Source organism: Rhea americana, unplaced genomic scaffold (assembly GCF_003343005.1).
Source record: "Rhea americana isolate MKP2758 unplaced genomic scaffold, rheAme1 scaffold_88, whole genome shotgun sequence".
Taxonomy (NCBI): domain Eukaryota; kingdom Metazoa; phylum Chordata; class Aves; order Rheiformes; family Rheidae; genus Rhea; species Rhea americana.
This window is the reverse complement of record NW_028187066.1, coordinates 2889431-2913731: the sequence shown is the minus strand read 5'-3', so window position 1 is coordinate 2913731 and position 24301 is coordinate 2889431. Positions and strand designations below refer to the sequence as shown.

General features: G+C 41.5%; 1 protein-coding gene across 4 annotated transcripts in view; it reads right to left on the bottom strand.

The window, feature by feature from the left end:
• HMGA2 (high mobility group AT-hook 2) overlaps nt 1-24301 on the bottom strand; it is a 115898-nt gene that overhangs the window by 6587 nt on the left and 85010 nt on the right. For 2 of the 4 annotated variants that reach the window (XM_085323829.1, XM_085323827.1), the window contains exon 4: nt 13233-13265. In XM_085323829.1, coding sequence (XP_085179955.1) covers nt 13233-13265 — 33 coding nt within the window. Of the gene's footprint in view, nt 1-5568; nt 5616-13232; nt 13266-19752; nt 19980-24301 lie in introns of those variants that run through there. The other 2 variants (XM_085323831.1, XR_014898098.1) reach the window with 2 other exon arrangements.

The following is a 24301-nucleotide window of genomic DNA, read 5'->3' as shown; positions in this document are numbered from 1 at the left end:
CTGGTACATAGGTGGTGTTAAAGATAGAGAGACAACTGATGGATGATGGGGCAGTTTTGGATTGTGATTTAAGGGCTCGAAATCAACATTCTTGCTTTAAATGTCTATTATTGAATCTAGCCTTCAAAGGTCCACCTTGTCACCCAACGATCTGGGCCTTCAAAGGCCCTACTTGGCCACTGTGTGAGTCCAGTGTTTGGACACCAACAAGTAGGGAGCAGAGACAATAAAACAAAACATTGTTTCTGTCCTGCATTTGGCCAGCTTGTGGCTTTTAAACTGGATAAAGCTAGTAAGCAAATTTAGGGCATCCTCTCCCTTCGTTGCTAGAACAGCGTTGCTTGACTACCAAAAAGGCTGCATAGGGTTTGTGCATCCCCAGCTGTCGCAGGAAGTGAACTAGCTGGGGCAGCTGGAGCGAACTTGCTGCACAGGCACTCTGCTGCTGGGCAAGCATAGTCCAACCCGACAACAGCAGCAGGAGTCTGTGAGAGATGGTGTCACTCACACCCACAAGCCACCCCTACAGCTCCTCTCCCTCTGTTGGAGGATGCATCTTGCAAGGCTTGGCCAAGTTTTGGTCCTTGAGTCGTAGGYTCAGATAACTGGAGGGGAACAAGAGAGTGCTCAGGAGAATCCCATCTGGATAGGACAGGATGAGATGGGACAGGACATTCTTCTCTCTAAGTCAGCTTTCTTTAAACATAGATTCAAGTCTCTTCTTCCTGTTAAATTAAGGGAGATTCAAAAACATTTCTCTATCTCCTAGCTTATCTCCCACTAGGGCTACCCAGTGAACTGTTCAATATAATTGAGTGATAATAAGTATCCCCAGCTATTTTGAGAGAAAGGGCTTATCTGTCATAGGACTTTTAAATCTAGGAGAGCTCACATGGAGAACTTCCAGAGACAGGAATCAAGGTAGCCTAGGCTTAAATATCCTGAAAAGTGGCTATTTTAGGCTCTGCCTCTCAACATTTTCTACAGATGGGCTTAACTGAACTTCAGTTCTAAGTGCCCAGCATTTCCATGCATTTTAAAGCAGCCCTGAGGTTAACTCAGGATTGAGGACTCTGTGAGGCACCAGACCACTCAGTGCTGAAGGCTGCCCTACTRAAGCCTTTTGAAATTGAGACTCAGCTGTCTAAATTACATCAGAACGGATTTCTTAAATACATCTTAGTATTTGAGTATAGCAAGTGCCTTTGTGACCTAAGCAGGTCAAAATACTTTGAAAAATCTGTCTCCCATGTGATTAAAAGGAGAGTGAAAATCTCTGTAGCAGACAGAAGAATTTTGCAGGGAGCATCATTTAAATCCCATAAAGCATTGACCCATCAGGTAGATATTGCCTGAAGCCATTGTGGGTGCTGTACCAACATAGAGAAAGACAAGATTTTGTCTTGGAGCCCTGTGAGGTGTAAACAAATCTGGTGGGAGGAAAATAAATTATTAAAGAAAAGAATTCAGCAATGAAGCTGGGCTAAACCCAACTTTTGAGAAGCTGCTCTTACAAACCTTTATGGAGGCTGAAAACTGGAGGAGCTGTATACTGCTCTGCCTTCACTCTCTAGAGCCAAGATTCTTTCTGGAGCTTAAGGAAACAACAAGCTTTGGTAATAGCCTCTGATTAATAATAAGCCGATAATTAACAATATGTATGTTTATAATGAGCTGAAAGAGCAAAAAATGTACATTTTAGTTTTCAAAATTTGTAGGCTTACACAGTCCACTGAATCACTGCAGGTCACAGCCTAAGTTCTCCTCTCTTGTGGCAGTGGAGACTGCAAAGCCCAAAAGGCTATTGCAGCCCAGAGAGGTAAAGCTGACAGAGCTTGTAATCCTCCTGAGTGCCTATGCTACTCGAAGCAGTGCTGATTTCTGTGTGTTTTTTATGTTCGGTTTCATGTACATTGACAGAGGGAGTACTATGGTGAAGGTCTGGCTCCTAGAAGGGAGGAGACATAAGGACAAGGACACTGTGACAGGCTGAAAGGAAGGTCAGATCCACACCGTTTACCTTTTCAACTCCCTCATTTTTCAGATCATGAAAAGGAGAATAAAGTAAGGCCTGTTACATTTCTGTCTTACTTTTTCCTTCCCCTCCCCCCGAAACGAGTGCTTGTTACAGACAGGAAGCAACTGCCAGAAGTTATTCACCTCCAATCCTTTATCACTTAAAAAAGCATTACGGTCCCGCTGATGGGGCCGCTGGCAACCGCGGCTTCAGAACAGCTATCTATCTGTAATGATAAATAATAAAACAAAACATCTTCCTTTGGAATCCCAGCTGAGGGATTTTGCCAAGTGATCAAACTTGTCTGAACCTTGGAACAGCGGCTTTGAAGTAATAAGGAAGAGATTGAAAACCTGCAGCCAAGAGCCGCGCACACCTCATTAGGGCCCAGCTATGTGGGAAGACCAAGCAGCAGCTTCCCGGTCAAGCATGCTTACCCGCTGCAAAGGGCCTTCAGGAAGGTGAAGATAAAAGGGCCTTTCAAAGTGGAAGTGCCCCAGTGACATTTTTATGAGCAGCAGCGCCGAAACGCTGCGCAGCTCGCAGCCGGCTCCGCGGGCTGCCGGGGGGGTGCGCGGGACGCCACGCCGCACGGCTCCGCTGTCGCCAGCGCTGCTTCCGAACCTGCCCCGCTTTGCTCCTCGTTTCTGTCTCGGCTCTACCTTCCCCAAGAAATCCCCTCTTCCCCCCAAATGAGAAACATATTTTTGAAAGCTAGCTAGCCGCCGTCTCCGATTTGATTCAACAGACCTCATGTGAGACTCTGCGGTATAATTCAGCTAAATGATTTTTTTCTTAAAAACAAACAAAAAAAACACTAAAGCTTAACAGACTTGTAAAATGCTTTAGAAAGTGTCCGAAGAGTTTAATCAAGAGATCTTACCACACAGACACTGGTGAGGCTGTGTGCTGGCAGTAAAGCCGAGCATTTAACTTCGAGAGCTGAAGTTCTGGGTTTAATTTTCAGTTTCAGACTAAACAGCAGGTCTGCAGTGAAAGGCAGGGCGACGACTCCAGAGCAAAATGGGGTAATGGAAATGCTTTCCTTGCAAACTTTACTAATTGTGTAACCACGGAGCACCTCTTTGTGCAGGCAAAAGAGCGCAAAATCAGAGAGCTTTCTGTTGGTTTTAATAAACTCCCCCCCCATCCCCTCCCTTTTTTACTGCAAAGAATTCTGCTGCTATTTTATTATGTAATGCTGCAGGCTAAAAATATATCCCTAATTTAAGCCATCTTGCCAATAAATCTACAAATACCAGGTAATCCAAAAAGGGTAGTTATGGTTTAATGACATACTCTTCTTGTCATCTTAATACGTTCAACTCCTAAAGGATTTAGAGTGATTCATTTAAAGATTTTTCAACTTCTTGAATATCTCCACGCAGTCTGGTGGAAAGGGCAATAAAAGATGGTCCTCTCCAGTATGGCGCAGGAACCCAACTTTTCAAGTTGCAGCTGCTCTGTGATTCATGTTACCGAAGAATGGAGCTTTTTCTTTCTCTAGAAAGAAAATCTAGATAGTTTGATCTGAGCGGAGTGGGGTTTTCCAGCTTGAGAGATAGCAAGTATTTCCTTTTGATTACAGAGCCTTTTACAGCAGTTTCCCTTGCAATTGAACACATCTATATTCTGTAATCAAATCTGTAAAGGTTCCTGATGGAAACCTATGTTCAAAACACATTTTCTTCCAAGAGGGAGACATTTACTGCAACTTGTACTTCAGTGTTAACCTATTCTCCTCTTCCTAAGAATAGAAAAATACCAATAGAAACTACAGTTAATGCCCCACTGTACAACACAGTTTTCAGGGGACTACTGAAGTGATGAGAGAGTGACCTAAAATACTGTGCCTGTCTCTTTGCCGTTCTGATTTCAGTTTTCAGATTTTGCCTTAAAATAAGCACAAGAAACAGGGAAGGGGAGAAACATTCACTGTCCTGAATGTGAGACCTCCTGGGTCCTAGAGCTCACTGCCCCATCCTTCCAGGCTCCAAGTCTGGTTTCAATGGAGCTCTCATTTTTCTTCCTGCTAATCCTGCCGTGAGATCAACCATTGGTAACTCTGTGAGAAATTAAATACTGGGATGTGGGAAATCTGAGATCTGAATTTGGGCAGAATGCGGGTGATTCATTTTTTTTATTTCTCTCCTTCTCTTTTCCCATGGTTGTTGTGTGGCAAATACTCTCCAAACCTGAAACTGGAGATCAGCCCTGAACAGTGTTACTATATCGATAGAGCAGAGGCAAAGCAAGAAGTACAGCAGCAATATTATATCCTTTTTTTTTTTAATAAAAGCAACAGCCATTTTTAAAACTAGATTATGGTCAACATTTTTTGAAAGCACTTTGGTGTTTTCAGAAATGCTGAACAATGAGATCAACATCAGAACTTCATCATGGTGATGCTCAACATCTGCTAGAATAGACTTCATAAATAACTTAACATTTGTGGCACTGGGTCTCATTGAAACAGGATCCATGAGATAGTTTGCCCTGGCGATGTGAATGCTACAGTGGCCAATAGTCAGGCAGTCATTTTGCATGGCTTTTTTCCTTCCTCTGTATGAGAAAAACACATTATTTCATTTAAGTCCTGTAGCAAAGAACTCAAAACACTTATGGACACTGGAAGACCTAAAGGTTTGGGTGAGTGCTTTGTGCACCACTTGGCAGTGCTGCTGTCTGTAAAACACTGAGGTACTTCTGTAGCCATCTGCATAAGTACTTAGAAGCATAATACTCACTGCATAGTCTACTAAAAGGTTGTGATGCTTTCCAATTTTTTACTCTATCAACATAGCAGGACTGCAATATCACTACCCAATATGCAATCGATAACAACGTGCTCTGAACAGCATCCTGGCAGCAGCCTCCTTTTACCAGGTGGGTGGGTGGCTTCAGACAGTCATGGCGTTACATGATGGCATGGTGAGGATACCAATGAAAGGGATATGGTATGGACACTTGACGGGGAGAAAACGTTTTAAAGTATCTGTTGTGATTTTATTACTTGTTGACTTTTAAGAGTCCTCTGCCTGAGCTTTCCTCTGCAAGCTCCACAGGAGGAGGTATGCTCCTAGGTCCATCCTCTCTGTCCTGGGCCTTAAAGCTTGGCACAGGTGGCCCAAGCCGAGTGGCAGGCCAAGGACGTCAGATGTCACCCTGGGATGCCAGGCAGGAAATAAAAATCCCTGGATACCACAAATGCCCCTCAATGCCTAGCAGGGCAGCTGCGAAAAAAATTTCTTATTCTATTTTAGACTGTCACTTTAGGGTAATAAGAGGACCTTATAAAAGCCCTCAAATAACATGGAAGTTGCAAAGAATAAAATAAATATTGTCTCCTTATTGCTTTCTCACATAACATGTTTTAAGATGTATATCACTTAACAAAGACTGAACATACTGCTATTTACCCTAACCAAATATTTCTTAACAGTGCTAGTACGCATACACTGTAACTCACCATTTTAGCAAATTATTTAACAGAGGATGAATATATTTCCCTTTGTTTTAACATTAAATCTCATTCCATTTCTCTTACTTACTTTCATTACTGTGTCCAGTACAGCATATCTCATTTTTTACATGCGATCTGCAACAAAATATTATATGGTCCTGAACAGGGAAAGCAAAGATGTAACGATTTCTAACAGTTTTACTGTTTAAGATTGTACAGAATAATACTGAGACCAATCAGAGCTATGAAGGTTCACTTCCCATGTTCTTCAGTGCAGTAGTTTACAGCCCTGGAATACTTATTATTTTTATTTCAGCAAATAGGACATCTTTCAGTAACTTCAGCTGGGTGTGGAAGAGGAACTCTGATGCTGATTGTGAAAGACACAGCCTCTATGAGCAGCTCAGTAAAGAGTGGAAAGAGTGTTTTTCTTTTTGTGTAGCCTTCTCACACACTTCATCTTTACTAGTTACTATTCTGATTATTTTTGTTGTAATAAGCTCAAAGGCTGATCATGCTCATAATTTCAACTTTCTGGATATCATTCTGGGGGCATGAGAGGGTAGCCAAGTACTTCCTAGAATCCAACCTTTAAAATGTGTCTGAAGTAAGATACCCAGACATTAGCAGTACAGACTCTTGCTCTCGTGGAAATTTTGGCCAAAATATATAATACATGCATGCAAAAGTAGCACTGTTTAATTTACTCTTGGCTTACATTTTTTAAATACTGTTCTCTGCCCAGCCATCTTTCTCAGTGGTATTTCCCAAACACATATCACCGCCCCTTTTCTTATGGCTATTGTTAGTGAGATTTTGTGTTGCTTCCAACTAGAGCCAAGTTCTGAACTGCACAAAGTATAACCATAAGCATGCTTTTGGTCTTAGCCACGAGGTTAAATACAAAGCTGTCCTGCCCACAACCATCGCCTGTCCATCTTAGGCTTCTTTACCAAGCACGAATGCAAGAGGGAGGAGGAGGAGAGTGGGAAAGGACATGTGCTGCAGACTCAGCGCAGGGCTTGCTCTGAGTGCTAAGCATGAAGTTGCTCAACATTTCTAGTTCCTATGTATTTAGAAGGGAGCATTCAAGGGATAGGCTTTGCCTGGTAACCTGATAGCATGTCTGTATCAAATTGGCAAATGTGTGACCAGCGCTGCATTCAGAAGGTTGCTTCATGCCCTGGGTCTTCTCTCAAAGGAATTAAATGTTGCAGTTATGTTGAAATAATCTTCTTGCCTGGTGGCTGTTCAGTCTTTAGGAATCGTCCCATGCTGGGCTATGCTGTGACAGTGCTGCTCTTAGACAGACTCAGAGGAATTGGCTGTACGGCTTTGACAGGGATATAACATCCCTGAGCTGCCCTTTACCGTAGGCAATGCCAAATCCCCCAACTTTTATCTGACAATCTGTGAAGTGTGTCTATGTACTTGTTCCTTTGAAGTGTGTTATCTGAAGGCTCAAGACCTATCTTACTCTGGAGTTAATGGGTAGAGCACATGCAAAAATATATTTCAAGATCTGATCCCTTTTCAGTCGTATCAAATCATACATGTGTGCACTCTTGTAACTCCCTTCAAGAAGGAAGAATCAGTCTCTGTTTTAGCAGATGGGAATCATGGCACAAGCAGACATGCCTAAAAAGGGATTTACACATTGCAGTGCTCAACGCTAACAGCCTCAAAACAAGCAGGAAGCACATCCTTTGCAGGACTGACCTGGGCACCCTTGTTCCTTAGTCACTGCATGGGGACAGTAAGGCACCTCAGCCTTTGCGGATCAATTAGTTCGCTAAGCAAAGGAATGCATAATTCAGTCTGCAGGAAATCATGAACAGACCAGACCATCCAAAATTCTGTTTCTTTTCTGGATTCAGGCATTGATGCGCAGCACTAAGGTWGGTCCCTCTATGGAGCCAAGATGCAACCAAACCCTTTTCCTCTTGCTTGTTCTTGGAGTGTCTTTTTTGCCCTTTGAATTGCAAACTGCACAACAGCCCAAGTTGCACAACTGGCCTAGAGAAATATTCTCCCTCAGTGCTGCCATAGCCTGGAGCACTCCTTGGTCAAGACGCGAGACTCATACCCAGAAGACATACTTCCAGAGCACCTTTTGTCATCACTACGTTATTGTGGAAAGCACACTACTCCTGCTTCCCTGCAAAGCTCATTCCACCTCCAGCCCCTAAAATACTTGATCCCAGCAAAAGATGTACAAGGTGTGAAGATTTGTAAATCCCAAATAATCTGAGCTGGGAACCTGGAGCAACCAGTGCCTGATGACAGCGCAGCTGTGCGCATCTCCCCAAGTCCTGCGGGGAAGCTAAGGTGCTGGTTGCCTCTGAGAGACACTGAGTAGGTTGGGATTCTGTGGCTTCCTCTGTTAAACACCTCAATCCTGCCTCCARAAAAGCTAGGCTGCCTATATCTCTCAGTAAATCTGGACCAGAAAGATTGAGAGATAGATTACAAAGTTATTTGAATATCTAAAGATGTGCAGTTAAGTATTGCAGTGGCTCATGATGCACACCTGTATGTTTGAGTAACTTCATAAAGACCTGCTCTCAATTCCCTTTGCAGTTTCCACAAAACAGTGGAAACACTGGGTAAAGCCATTTCATATTTTATTTCATATTTTTGTTACTGGTAGAATGGGTTCAGTTAAAGAAAATACTTAAATGAGCTGTGATCAAAAATAATTTTTGTAATAGCTATTTTCAGTGGATGACCTGGTGGCTCCTGTCTTTAGCATGCAGAACAATACTTGCTGGCTAAGTGTTTGCTGTCCTAACACTGAGAGGTCAGTGTGTACCCTCCATCATGACACAAGAAACTATAAAAATGAAAAAAAGATGGCYTCATGGAACAGCAATTTGTATCTTCGGATCACTATATTTCTAATTTTTAACTCTTTAAACATGGCCAGCTTCTGAGTATCATCTTTCTCCCGTCCTGAAGGCCATTTTTCTCCTTCTTTTTCTTTCCCTCTGGCCAAATAATATCACAAATAATTTGTTTAATTTTTTTACAAGTGAATTTCTGGAAGTAGCAGTCTCAGAAATGTTGTTCTATCATGATCATGTAATAATTAAAGATCACAGAATATTTAAATGTTCAAAACCTGCATCTTTTGATCAGTTTGGGTATTTAAGAGGAGCCCCACTGAATTACACTCTACAGATTCTATTCAGAAGTTATGCCATATAAATAACAAAAGATTTGCTGCCAGAAATATCAGACTTCCTTTTCTAGTCCTCACTCTTTAGCACAGCTAAGTTCTGTGCTTCATCTGCTTGCAAGATTGGTAATCGCAACTTCCTTTATTTTGGGGCCATTTATTTTCCCTGCAATTTTTTTGGTGTTAGATTTAAAAACCTGTTTTTAAACAGGTTTCCTCTTTCTTGTAATAATTTTGGTCATCAGACCAACCATTCAGAATCCCTGCCACAATACCGATAATAAGACTGAATATGTCTTCCTTAGGAAACTACACCACATAGTTGACCTGCAGATGCAGATGACCAGTTGTTTTGCCTTTGGAAGAAAAAGAARGTAAGGTCTGCAGACCCTGCACCACCCTCCATGAGAATCTGTCTATTGCATCCATACGAAAAGCAAGAGACTTTCCTAATTTTCTTAAAATCAAATTTAAACCAGTCTCAGGTCAATGGTAGGTACATTCCTAGAGTACATTACATCCAACTAATTTCTTAGTGATTCTGGTTCTGGTTCATAAATTTGATATTATTCTTTTTTCTTTTCATTTTATGTAAAGTAATGTTTATAGGTTGCTTGAAATATAAACAGGAGAATAGGTAACTTTAAAACATAATTTTCAAATTGGAGCCTTTTTTTCATCAGACTTTTCATGACATTTTTATCCATTTGTTAAATTGATCTTCCAAATCAGAACAATGTTCTCAGAACACTCAGAGGCAAAATCTAGAAGAATTTTCCAAAGAAAAGATGTTCAAAAAACAAAATCAAACCCTATCTTGATTAAAAAACTCAACCCCCAAGTGATAATAATATTGCGAAGCTTCAGAAAAACAAAAATTCCATGGACACATATGGGGAAAAAAGGTCAATAAACAGATTATTTCTTTGTGAAGCTATTTATGCACAAAAATCTGACCAGCTCGGGTGAGCACTCTGCCTGCTGCTTGGCAGTGGGAGGCAGGCCCCGAGCTCAGCAGGGCTGATGCCAGACGGCTCAGCCCCACTGTGCACGCACCGTGCAGCTCCGCTGAGACCCAGATCTGCCCTGGGACGTGCAGGGAGTCTGGGCTCACTGGGCTGAGACGTACTGTTGCTCAGCACATGTGCACGTGGTACCAGGGGCCTGTGGCACAAGTAAGAGGGACCTATTATCTATTACTTGAGAGTGTAACTCCCTCATATGGCTGAGGACACAGCTGCTACAAATAGCTTAAAAATGAGGAAACTGAGAAGTTTCCATTTGGATTGCCTATTTGTACACTTCACTAAGAATATTACTCTGTCGTATTTGCAAGATCTTGTTGCCTATTCTTTGGAGACAGCAGATTTAAAAGGAGCTTCGCATTTTTGAGATGTATGCACATATTTACAAGAAGATGCTAAACTTACTGACGTCAGGCAGTTAGGCTTGCTATTTTTTTCTGAGTTCCCCAAGGAAGTGTGAGAGTACCTGTCAATGCTGATCACAAAGATGTGGCCAGATCGTATAATTTAAAGGTTTATATTAATAATCTGGATGTGTAGGTTTCCAGTGGAATTTACTGTTGCATTTACCGGTTGCATGACAGTAAATCTTCAGGGCTCTGGGGATGTTTGAAGATATTGCAGAAGTTTATATAAGCATCTATATGGCCTTAAACTGGACAGCAGATATCCATAAAGAGCTTTAGAGCATGGTGGAGATCTGCACAATGCTTAAAATCTGGGAAATGGTGATAGGAACAGAGAATAGAATATAGAATTCATATTCACAGAATTTCTATGAACAGAAAGAGAATTTTACCTGTTTTTGTTGGATCTATATTTTTTAAAAAAGAAATTAAAACCAAGAGGCATATGCAATGGCAACAATAACAAGAGTAACGGTGATGTAACCCAGGACTCAGAGATCTTTAAAAATATACCAAAAATTCAAACTATARCACTCAGGGGTAAAACCTGACCAAGGGTTTCTGCCACTTTTACCAAGGCAGATTATGGTAACATGCTCACCATCACACAGCAGTTCCTGAATGTAACTTCTTACAGTCCCCACAGATGAAGAAAGGATACATTTCTAACTTAATCCAGACTGCCACATGGTAAAGCCATCTGGGAGGATATTTTGAAGGAAACAGATGGAAAAGGAAGAGATTCCTCTGAATGTAGTGTAAGATTTACATTATCCTCCATGAACTTCCATGTAGTCCCCATGTTTATACAATTTATCACTATTTCCTTAGACAGCTCAGATTAGGAAGCCTGCATGAGCTCATGTTCTTGTTGTTAATTCTGAGCCTGACTCTCCCTCCTTTAAAGGGAAATTCAGTAGTGTAAAATGAAAATGGAAAAAGGCAACTGGATTTAAGAGAAACCCAGCGGCATGAAGTTCCTATTTGTCCCAGGAATTACACTGTTTTACCTCTCCCTTTTTTCAGCCACAAGAAGACTCTCATGAATGCCTGCTCCAAGCAATAATCTTCATTCTCTGCCCACAGCATTTTGTCAGCGTTAAGTGTGGGAGCAGGCACTATTAAAATCATGAAGGGTTAAAGACAAGGCAGTGATTTCACTGAAAATTCCTCAAGTCAAGAATTAAAAAAAAAAAAAAAAAAGAGAGAGAGAGAGAGAAATGTTCTCTGAGTGAAGACATAGCACACAAATAATTTAAAGAGTATAATTTCACTAGTTGTATTGTGATGACTAGGGATTTCTAAAAAGCACTCTTTCTCCTTTCACGCATTCTTCCGTGCCTCTTTATTTTCTATACAAAMATTTCCATTACTAATGGGAATTTCAAAGGGCCTCCTTCTCTCCCTCTCTCCCTTCRCCACTCTGACCACAGAGATGCTGCAGAGGCACCAGGCACAAGGGGCTGCATTTGACTGGCTGCATCCATGGCATCCCTGACACGGCCACCTCCTTTGGAAAGAAAGGTCAGGCAGATCCATACAGGGAACCTTTGAAATATGGTTCAAACCCCAACATCACTTCACCATCACTGAAATCTGTTGTTACCAAGAAAAGAGTCCCAGTTCCCTCCTTCTTCCTTTACCACCCTAACCCTGGCCTCATACCCAACCACTCCTTCCTGCTGCCTCCCTTGCGTGAGGGTGAGCATTCAATCAGCACTTGAACAAAACTTTTTCAGGAGTAAGTGAGATCAGAGAGCTGGGGCACCACACACATTTGGCAGCAAGGATTTCTGCCAAGCTGGGCCCCTGGTAGAGTGACAAGCAGGAGACCCCTTTAGCCTGCTGAGCCTTGTGAGACTGAGCTCTGCCACACACCAGAGGAAAGAGCAAKGCAAGCAGCCTCCTTCTTTGTCTCCTGGACCTGGCCCCCTTCATACGGTACAGATTAAGCCTCGCAATCTCTCAGGTGCCACAGAAGGGATGGCTGGCTTTGCGCCCAYGAACAGATTTACTACCATGTTGTAGTAGGAATAGTGTGATTGTGGCTGTAACAGTTGAAGGATATAAGTGAGACCAGGGAGAGGAAATATCTTTTATTAGAACAACTTGGTGTGTTTTGAATTCTGTGTTGCAGTCAGAAGGTTATAGATGGTAAGTCCTCAGAGGCTGACATTGTGTCTCTTGTGTGAATTGGCCTAATAAAAGGCATTACCTCTCCCTGCAAAACTTACCTCAYTTGAAAACACTACTACATTTACCCTGAATGTTATCTCTCCTATTAGGACACATTAATATTATTGTCAGTGCCACTGATTCATCACTGCTGTGACTGTATTGATTTCTTTTGTGGAAACCTGATTCCTGCACATACTTTTGAGAGTTACATCATTTTACCCCTTCAACTCACAGCTAGAATGTTTTCTGTTCCTTATGTAACAGCTCTTAATTTAGATTACAGTAGACATTACAATAATGTACACTGTACAATAACGTATTAAAACCATAAGGTAGAATAACAAAAGTAGTATTCCCTTGTGAAAGCAGACGTCTTTCCAGAAAAGCAATGGGCCCTTTATGCTCTTGACTCAGCAATCATTCATGTTCACCGAAGTATGGTAGCACAGACCAACGGACTGTGCTGAGCGAGGATGGACCTGTTCCCATGCCCTGGCTGTTTTCTGTATAGGAGCATATGTAACAAAATAGCAGAGCTCAGAGTGTCTTTTTAAACAGAGTGGGCCAGGGAAAGAAAGTAGAGGAGATGGTAAAAGCATTACCAAGTTCAATGCATGCACAGATATCTATCACATGCTGGACTCGTACCAGACGTGTGTGCGTGCATGCCTGCACTATCATCACATGGTGGCTGCTATAGAAAAAGGACATTAGTGAGCAAGAAGCATTCAACTAGGCTGCAGCTCCACTGCTTYCTTTGCTCTTTTACATGGGCCTCCCAGTAATGACTGGGGAGCTGCAAACCGTATAAATTAGTTTGGTAGTTGTGTCTAACAAGCTAACAGTTATCCCCCAGATCACATTATTGATGTACTTGCCTTCATTCTTTACAGTAAACAAGAGCAGTTGAAACACTGAAGAAGTACTTAACACAGTCTAAAGAATTTACATCAGCTTTTCTTACCTGAGCAGGCTTCTTTTGAACCACTTGTTGAGGCTGAAAAGAAAAATGAAAGTACAGTGAGAAACAAAATTCATTTAGGTCACTTAACAGTGATTTCRGGGATGCTGGAAAAAAGTTTGCAGCATATGAAATAAAACATAGGCAACGCTCACATTCAGAAATACAGCAATGAACATACCCTGCTCTCAYCCAGCCTCTCCAACACTTAGCTGTGATCCTTGCACTGAAGTAATTCAAATAACTGTGGATCCAGAGGAATATATAATTATATAATCAAAATCGAGACCTAACTTAGGTCTTTCAGCTCATGTRTACTACAGCTACAGCATGCTACATGCTTTGCTCTGTTACTTGTCAGATTGTGAGAGTAGCCTAACTCTACAGCCGGATTTTGTYGTCTCCATTGACACTATTTATTCTCTGGCATCATGCCTGTGGACATAATTTCAGGGTCACCTATCAACTAGGTGGTTTGGCGTGCAGGCCAGCAGAGCTGGTGGCTGCTTCCACCGGCCTGCCATTCAGCTGCAGGCGGGCACCGTGCTCTGAAAGCCACTCCTCAGCAAGTCTCTGGTCTGGCTGGTCCCTTTGGGAATGGGAAACACAGTTCCTGGGGGACTCCGGAAACCCACTGAGCTATCTGTACCCTTCATCCCAGCAGAGGAGAGGAAGACTACTGATTAATGAACTAACACCCATGCGCTTAAAATACACTACTGCCACTCTGGTGATGTGACCTTTGTGAGTCCAAGGAACAGCACATAACAATAAGACCATAGATGATGAAATCCTGACACTGTGAGCACAAAAGGGCTTTTCTTCCTTCAGTGGGGCAAAGCTGTCTTTCCTTCTATCCCTCATGGGATTTTCTGTTTTCAAAATGCATGAATCGCACCCAGCGATTTTCTTCCTGCCCTTCCTTCCTGCTTAGTCTTAATTCCAGTCGTGATTTTAGTGCCTCAGTTGAGCAGAAGCCAACATGCCGTCCCTCTGAATGGCCAAAAACCTAATTTTCATGACAGTGTAGTAGGAAATAACTGAAATATTTCTGAATAAACAGTTTAGTGTAACTGGTCTTTCAGAGCAATATTTCAATGGAAAGGATCAATGAAAATGTAAATTAAATGTAACYGATTCAATTCAGGCTGCCCACCGCAAACCTCCAATTTTAACAAGAGATGCTTTGTTTATTTTCAGTCATTTTCTAATTCAGCAAAACCCTGTGGCTGTTATATTTTTGTATCTATGCCTCAGGCTCCAAGTTCTGCTCTCAAATAAATATGAGAAAAGAATGTGTGATGACTGGGTCCATTTTTAAACGTCAGGGTGGATCCTTTTCTTTTCCATTAAATTCCCTTGCAGTGGAGAAGCTATTACCAAGGCACACATTTTGTTGATGCATTCTCCAGGTGGACTGCAAGCCCTGAACTGATTAAGGACATTTGCTGCCCTTGGACAGAGAAATTATTTGTTTCAAAGGAATCCCTTGTAATTACAGAATTCATCGAGCTCTTCAATGATCTGCCGTAAGTGCTTTTCTGCTTAATTTTCCTTTTTTGCCTGATGATTACACCTGTACATGTGTTTACTCTCAAACTACATCAAATTTGCAGACATTCTTAGAAGCTGACTGCTTTCTCCTGCTCAGAAATCCCCATATATTTTTGGCTGTGCACTCTGCATTCATGTGACTCTCACACACTGTAGCTCAATGAAATCTTCTGAAAGAGCTGCCAACTCACCAAATTTTCCATGAATTAGGTCCYGACACTTCAATGAGAGGAAAGACAATGTCTGAAACAAGGCCAGCTCTGGCTTTCTGCCTAGTATGTGTCACAGTAATTCTACCAGCTGCCCTTATACACAGCACTTCATACTTTTCAGACCACCAAAAAGCCCCTTGAATACTTCCAGTGATAGCTGGGGCTCAAACTGCCAGCATGTTTTCCCAGCCTCTGGCACCCAGTGGCTCCAGACTGGACCTAGAAAGTTTTTGTGTGTGTTTGTTTTGTTTTGTTTTTATTTTTATGAATGGCTTTAGCAGGGGACTCTGACTCAAGCACAATACTATACAGCCATTCATAAAAAGCAGAGGGAAAATATTGTACTTTGCCCAGTTGGAAACTGTTTCTGATACTGACCAAGTCTTACAAGAATCTTACTCATTCAAGACCTTTGCTATCTTAGCAACATCAAGAGTTTGCTGGCAGCGATTGCTTACTGCCAGCTAGGTTTCCAGTGGATTTGCAACCTGGAGTACAGCACACATTAGGCTTTTGCACTCAAATCCACAGTGAGAAAAGATCAAAAGCAGGGCTCAGGCCCCTGGACACTGTTAATGGCACACAGCACCATCCCCTGGGAAGTGCACTCAGATGCACYGTGGCTAGGCTAGGCTCTAGCTTGCGACGGTTGAATCAGTACAGCGGGGTAAGTGTTGGGTTTTAGGGGCATTGCTTTTCCTGTTTGACTCTTGCTGAGTGGGTGATTTATCTGCACAAATGCAGGCTGGATAAATCAAGCAAGGTCTGCTCCTGCAAGGACTGCAGTGTCCCCTCATTTGAAGACCACAGCAGTTAGGTCATCCCAAGCATGAAGAACTGAGGCATACAGGAATGATGACAAATTTCCTATGTGTCCCCTTCTATTTCTTTAACTGTTGTGAATGTGTTGTCTTTGGAAACTTCTTGACACATTAGAGATACAAATGCCTCTACTCACTAAGCTTTGTGTTCATTGAGTTAAGAGATCTTTTCAGACTTCAAAGGAGACACCTCTAATTCAAAAGATCGTTGCAACTGCATGTTCAACTAGTTGGAATGAAAGAGAATTCGTCTTGGTTATGAAAAAGATTGGAAGCATAAGAAAAGCCATGGACAAAAGACTTAAGAGGTGCTTTGGAGGAAAATAAAGTTGTACACAAGCCATGAGAGCTCTGAGTTATTATGGACACCTCCAGGAGCCTACAGAGCAAGATGGAAGAGCTCCTGTTTCAGCAGATACTGTCTCCCTTATTGCATTGGTCATATGTAAGCAAAGCTTTGTGTAACATAGAACTTTCACATTTTATTTTTATCCTAACTTTAAAAGTTGACTATTTTAGACTGAACTTGTATCAGTTGACTTGGGAGTAAAATTCACTCCAAGTACAAATCAATCTTAAGTAACTTTCTTAAATCCGTACAATACAGAGTACAAGTGTTGGAAAAATCTTGTGACCATCTCATTTAAATGTCTGTCATACAAAAAGAAATACAAAAGACAGTAGAATTTGTTTTTGTMAGGTTTAAACTATTAAGTATGTTAGCTGAGATAAAATATAGTAATTTAAAACTTCACAGTAAGATTTCTAATTTTGAAGAGAAGGAAAAAAAACTGCCTAGAGAACAATGTAGATAAATCTTTTGGTGGTTTTATCTCTGATTTTAAGTTTTGCATGTTCGAAGCCCAGCTGCTCATTGTCTACAGCACTTTTCCCACTCCTTCTCTGTCATGTCACCCTTCATTTATTTCAATTTCAAATTCTGTCACTTGACTTTTTCTCAACATCTTATATGCATCTATACAGCCAAAATCTTGTTCAGGTATTCCCTGTCTCTGACAAAACCTATAGCATCAGGTAACTTCTCTCTATGCTGGTAAATACAGATACTGGTTAAACAATTCCTCTGCCTTCTATATGAGAACCAAAGAACAGCCTCTGTGACAAGTCCACATTTATCTTTACCAGGAGTCAGAAATCGCATCAAAATCACACTTCTGACTCTCTGGAGYACTTCTTCTCATCTTATAACTTTTCATAGTGTTATGGAAAATACGTAAGGATAAGGGTAAGTCTATGTCAAGTAGTATGATCAATGCTGGAACACATTTTTGATGATCAAAGTGCAGGTTTTCAGTGCAAGTCATTCACTAACTGCTGTGTCTGAAGCTCCAAGAGCATGCTGCACTGTCACAGGGTTCCCAGACTTTGCAATTGTATCTTCCTCTTTAAGAGGATTATTATGAAGATGTTTGACTGACAGTTCTTGGCAACAGTGACTCTTTACTTTATTCCCACAGCTTGACACTGACAAGACATTTGTACAGAGGTAGCTCTGCTGGTGAGATTAAATGACCATGATGGAAATTAATACCCAGTTAGGATGACATTTATAGTGCTGACAGCTCAATGTTGTGTAGAGATCATTAAAATAATTTCATATGTCACCCAAAATCTTGTAGTTCTAAATTAAAAGATGAGTAAAACCATATTTAAACTTTTTGTCTACATATCCTAGAAAAATCAGGAAATTCATATTATACCAGTTGAAACCAATATAATCCAAAATAAATCATGTCTTCCAGGCAGTTCCATAAGACAGCACAATAACTACTGTTCTGTCCTATAGCTTTAATTGGTTTGAGTCCAACCTTTTCCTCCCTCTTCAAGGATACAGTGATGCAGGGCTTGGAGGCCCTGGGAGTCCGGGAGAGAATTCTCACCCCCAGACAAGAACTACTTTTAGCTTCATGGTCTTTGGCAGGAACCACCGCAGACTGTGGGGGGACAGCATGCCTGTCATTTGCTGTTCTGACCAGGTATGCCCATGGCTTTATTTAGAAATTATCTTGCTTTAGAGAGATTGGCAGAAATGTTTTTACACCATCAATGGCAATGAGGATTTTCCCTCAGTCCAAGCAGCAGTTGCCTGTGTTTTGGAAACACAGGTCACGAATTCTCTTGCCTGCATTGCCTGTTTGCAGTCAACTGGCAACTGTGGTGTCTGTGTATGCACACTGCTGTGGGTCATTACAATCTAACAGCAAAACCATCTGGCCCTTAGAGTTCAAAGGAGATTTCACAGTCCTCTGTGCAGTCTCATAAATGAGGCTAATAGTAATCTGTGGAGAATTCTGGCAAAATCTGTGGAACTTTTATTCTTTATTTTCTATCCTACTTGGCACTACTCTGAGTTTTTAATACCAAATACAAAGTCAGGTCATTCAAAAAATATTTATTAGCTTATTAAACTGACCTCCCCTGACTGCTGCTGGAAAACTCTGCAACATCTCAGGATCTGCACTTTAGCTGATGACAAAGTAAATAGCACTTTACTCCACTTGTTGATGAGAGTAGCAAGCATCTTATTGCTCAAAGTACACAAAGTGACTTTTAAAAGTTATTTGACCAGCAATGAGATTTTGTATTTTATTTGGCAAATTCAAAGCACTGTGCTTCAAATTACTTCTTTGGTAGTATGAAAATTCAAGCACTGGCATATATATTCAATGAGCTATGTACACATACAGCAGAAATCAACTAACTGGTTTCAGTGAGGCCAGAATTTCATCCTTTTTGTTCACAGAAATCTACCTTCACTATAAAAAGTTTAGAAGTTGCTACATTTGCAGTGCTTCTTCTGTTCTCAAAGGATAAACATGTGGAAGGAAATGTGTTAAAAAATCAAATTCTCTTTTCTTTTACAGTGACTTAATTCATTATTTTTCAGTTGCTTTGATCATAGTGGTAAATATCCCAGCACTGCCAATCTTTGCTACGAAATCAATGGTTAGAACCGGATGGGAAAAAATGAAATTTTTCTTTAGCACACAATTCAAGCACAACAATACCCAGCTGAGCCTGTCAACGATACAATCAAAATTCAAAGCATGGTAGCTGCTATTTCAGCATTCTTGATAGATGCTATTAATTTTTATAATCTTTCAGTTGGTATCAGTTACACTTCCATTAAATATTTAGGGTAGTACAGCTTATGAAATACTCATTTAATGGGCCTCCTATCTGTGGTTAAAGGTTAAAATGAAACCTACACTGGTGTACTCAGCTAAAATCAATGAAGTTGCTGTAGTCCTATGTTTTGGCTGCAGAAGGACTTGTTGTTGCTGACTGCTCTTCTTCAGGGACATCTCTGTTCTGCTGGGCTCCCATTACTGCATTATCAGTTACCATTCAATTGATAAATTTTCCTGATGCATTTTATCCAGGTTTATGTCAGCACTCTGTGCATTTTTCTGCTAAAATAAGCATTTTTTTGCCTTTCAAAATAGTAAACAATTTATCATTGATGTTTTCTTGATATGCACCTAAGGAAACAAGGGCTGGGCTCCTTTGCTTAGCTGGTTTCATCTCTCTTTATCTATTAATAACTCCTATATAGGTGGAATATTGAGAAAGCCAGAAGGGATGTTTGAGTTATCTGCAGTTACAGATAGTGTAAGGAAAAGGACTACATCTTAGTGGACAGAAATGGTAACTTATTTGCAAAGAAACCAAACCCTCACGATACAGGGATATAAACTGATTAAGAATGACTTAATTTTAAAACCTTGCAGACTTCTCCACACAAGTAACTACTGTGCAACTGTTTCTCTCTGGACTATCTTGTCTGTTTCGATACAGAAATCCCTCCAATCACCATGCATTTCTCATGATCATATGGAAATAATTTCTGGTCACTACTAAACAGGCTAGATCTGATTTGATGACCTAGAGGTGAAAAGCACTGTATCGCATTACCATCCGGTTCCAACTTTTGTTTTAGAGTCTTCCCTCTCTTTTTGCTCCAGCTCCTCCTGCCACACGTACAGAAAAACCAGAGGCAGTTCCTGCTTCAGAGACTGTTCACAGAGGTCTCACTGCTGGTGGCTGCATAGAGCCGATTCAAGTTGCAAGAAAGGTATCGGCGGGCTCATCTCTGGACTGACTGCTTAGGAGCTCCTGAATCCCCCGACCTTTCCATTGGCCTGCAGTGAAAAAACATGATCAGCTGGCCAGTAAAGTACCAAACCAGACCTGCAAAATCTGGTACTGATTGCAAAGTGAACTCTGAACCCCAAGGATTTGGCTGAAAATGATCGTTTAGGTAACATTTCTCATTCTGGCCTTGTGCATTCATTCTCTGCTAATTTTAAGGTCACAAGGACTAACTTACTCATTGACAGTGTATTTGTGTCATCTGGAGACACATTCCATTTTGCATAATGTATGCTTCGATATCAACAATCTTATTCATTTCCAGAGCTATGCAAACTTCTGCCAAAAACAGGTGCAAGCCTAGAACTACAGATGGGGGAAGAACTGAAGTAGCAATGGCAGAGAACACCTAGTGAATTCTGCTCTGCTAGGCAGCCTAGAGAGCCTAAGAGTATCCAGGTTGTGTAAGAAAGATGACTGCGGGGAAAGGTGTGCTTCTATCTGATCCTCCATGTCTCATCAGAGTGCAGCCACAGTGTCTACACTACAGCCTGGTCCTGCCTTTTCCACAGAAGTGCCTGAAGAAGGGTATTGGGGAAAATACAATATTCAATTCCCTTGAGGCATATGCTTGAGGCATATGCTTGGGGCATCTTCTCTCTCTGGAAAGCAATACTAAGTTGGCCCCTGCAAATACAAATAGTGCAGAATGACAAAAGTCTTTGCTTCTCCCTCCTTCTTTTCACAGTTTAGACCAGGAAGTCTCAGTGCCATCACTCCAGTATTTCTCAGAGGCAGCCAATGGCACATTTCTTCAATTTAGCTGCAGGCTTTGCTGCTGTCTCCACAGCTTTGAGCTTTATGTTTTAGCAAGGCACTTCTCAACCAGTGGAGGTAAGCTTCAGATTGCATGGAACAGGGCCTTATGCAAAGATGGGTGCAGGAAAATATGATCTTTTGGGGTACTGTGGCACTGTCCATTTTGCAGAGGTGGCTGCAATACCTCCATGCAGTACTAAGGTTGCCTGAGATGAGCACCTGAGGCATTCACTGAACTTTCTGCTTGGAAGCTCAGAGCCTGGTTGTAAGTAAGTGCACTACACACCTAATATCTTAAAGACTCAGTGGGATTATAGACTGTCTGATTTCACTCAGGTTTATGCCACTGGAAAAAGTTGTGCTTTTTTCTCTTCTCTTCCTCTGTAATAAACCTTTCAGATCTGGGAGGCTCCTCCTAGTGTTCTGCTAAAAGGCTACTCTCAAATCCTGGGGTGTCCAAGTCCTTGGTTGTGCAACAGCCAGAAACAACAGTAGAAAACAAACCAGGCCTGGGCCTGTTCTCTGGTCCAGGGGGCAAATGCCACAACTGGATCTGCACCCATACAACTTTTCTTCCTCCCAAATGGGGTCATCTCTTCGAAATTGCCCACAGAAAACAGTCCATGGCTCTGCTATTTCCTGAACTGTGCCAGGAGGCCGACATGGTGCTGGTGAAAATGCTATTGCACAGCACAAGCAATTGCAGTATAGTGCCTGAGCCTGTGCTCAGATGCTGTTCAGCTTACTAAACACAGACACTGCAACAAGGAAGAGCTATCTGTCCCCTCATCTGCACAAACTGAGGGTACGGGGTCTAGTCAGCCTTTTCTGTATAGCTATTTCTGCCCTCTTAGAGATGTAAAGAAGCTTGTGCAGAGCTTATGACCATTCTCAGGCCTGATCCCAAAATCCTACAGGACCTTCCCTTTCCCATGCAGCCCGTTCCCTCTGTGACCTCCCATTGCCCTGGGATGGCTGCACGGGGCTTTCCTCCGAAGACAAGAAGACGACGTACACAGCACAAGGAAGGCCAATCGACAGTGCCCTGCTGATTCTCTGCAGCTGAGGATCTCGCCTGAGGCACTTCTCTTGAACTTCTTTGTCTGAGCAGATACATTGGCAGCCACATGGTTGGCTGGGGATGTTTTTGTACGTCTGGGATATACAGATGTCTGATAGCTGTCTGTCTATCGAATAGATTTGATAATTATTACTGCCTTCAGGAAATTGATGCTGCTGAGAGTGTCTGTCAGAGAGGCCAAACAGAATCTGCTGACATCCTCGGAACAGTTTCATAAAGGAGTCAGTCTCCAGAATAGAAAAACATTTTCCATGTACTTGAAATATACCAGCGGCTTGGTGGTGAATTGTTGTAGTTAATCCATTTGCTCACTTGATATATTTTGGGACCCTTCAGGTGTATGGTACATTAAATAATGAACTCAGTTCCTACTGTTATTTTTTTATAGGAATTACATTCATTACATCCAAATGAATGATTTGTAGGCACTCCTTGTGAAGCAAAAAACCAAAAACCAAAAACACCAAATCCTTGCATTGCATTTCTGTTATGCTTTTACTATTCACTCTGTAATGTCATCATATACATAATTGTGAAATCCACAGGACATAGTAACATATTTTAGAAGATGACAGCAAAACTATCTTCTCTTTTATTCAGCAAAAAGCCATTTGCTAAAGGATTGCAAAGTCAGAGTCTATAATATCCTATCATCAGCCTGTTGACAGCAGAAATATGATCAGGGTCTGTGTGCACATGCTTCTCTGTCTGAGAGAAAAGGAAGAGGGAAGAGAGAGAGGGATAAAGTGATTCAGCTCTTGATAATCCCAGTGTAATTTTGGAGTTGTTCTGTTTATGTCTCTGGATGGACACAGTTTTGTCCAGTTGAGAGAGAAGAATTTAGCCATAATTTTTAAAGGACAATTATCTGACTGTCTAGCTACAGCTATTTAATAGCCTTTTGGAAGCTATATCTGACTTGAAGATCCTATTTGTTGTGTGGATATAACAATGTGAATATCAAAGGTATGTGTGTTAGGTATGCATGCAAATCCCCTGAAGCTTTTTTCATAATATTACTGTAACTCAATATCACATCAAGAATGCAGTGCCTAGAGCACCCTGCAACAACCCAGCTTGCTGGTACAGCTTAAAGTGGTTTCCTTGTTCACAAAGCACCATACGCAACTTGGAAAGCAGCCTGGTTTTAAATTGTTACTGTTGCTACGGAGCTCTTGTGAACATTTTACCAAATGTAGTTCAATCCAGACAATCAGACTGCTCAATATTTACTCTTAAGTCCTGATAAATCCTTCTATTTTTTGTTGTTTCTGTTACTTGTTTCTAAGTGACAAAACAAACTATTTTTTCATCCTGAAAAAAAAATGAACCAAATCCTGTCCTTGATAATCTGTGTAATCCCAGGGTTAAATTCTGCCCTTGGTTAAAACCTAGCTGTAGGATCTACCCAAAGAGGTAAATGCTTCCATCTTCCAGTCAGAGTCTATTTTTGCGTGGACTCTATGTGGTTTGAGGGATTCCAAAAAGATTCAAGTTGGTAGCATCTGTGGCTAGGTGATCCTGGCAGCAGAGGTGAAAGCAGCTTGCTGGGTGGAGGATGGCTGGTCTCCAAATGCAGCTGTGTTTGGCACAGAAAGACATATCCTTCTTTTCTGGGAATTAGGCACCAACCTACCACATGGGGTAGAGAGAAGCTTGATTTGCAGCAGAATGTAATCTGCCTCCATGAGATTAGGAACTGGCAGTGATGTGGCTACGGACATCTTAATATGCTAGGTATTAACAGGTACAGGAGCTATTGATGGTATACAGCAAGGTCCTTCTGCTGATGGTCAACAGGCTGCACTCAACCTGTAAGAGGCAACTAAACGTCCCCTTGTCTACTGTCAGGTACTACCTAGCCCAGCCTCAAGCAAGACTTCATCTTGAGAAGGAAGTGGAAAGCCAAGGGTTCACCCTGGGGCATGCTCTGCAGGAGCTGCATAGATGCCAGAGGTACCCGTGAGTCTATCGTTCTCTGCAGCAAACCTCATGGCCACCAAGGAGGCCTCCAGGAAAGTAGGGCAAGCTTTTGGAGGTGGGAATGAGGAAACTTGAGTACAACTGTGCTTGGAACAGTAAAAATGTATCTASGAGCTTCTGGGAATCTTGGGGGGATGGAGGGGGACAAGAACAGTGCCTGAATTTTCTAATTTTCTGTTTGGCTGAATGGTGTGAAAGCTCTAAAGTTTAGATGAGACAGAGGAATGAACGGAAAGAAGATATGAAAGCAAGGAGGGGAACCAAACACATACAATCTGCCCTGCCTGCACACAAATGGGAACAAGGTCTCTGTGCCACCCACTATGTGCAAGGATCTGAAAGGAAACATATAAAAAATTTTATTAATCTTTCTTTTTGTCTACCAAGCCTTACAAGATTGCCTTATTGTTGTTACATTTTTGGCTTCTTTTATGTTCTTAAAGCATGTGTTTTAGTGACTTTTTTTTTTTTTTTTTTTTTTTTTTTTTT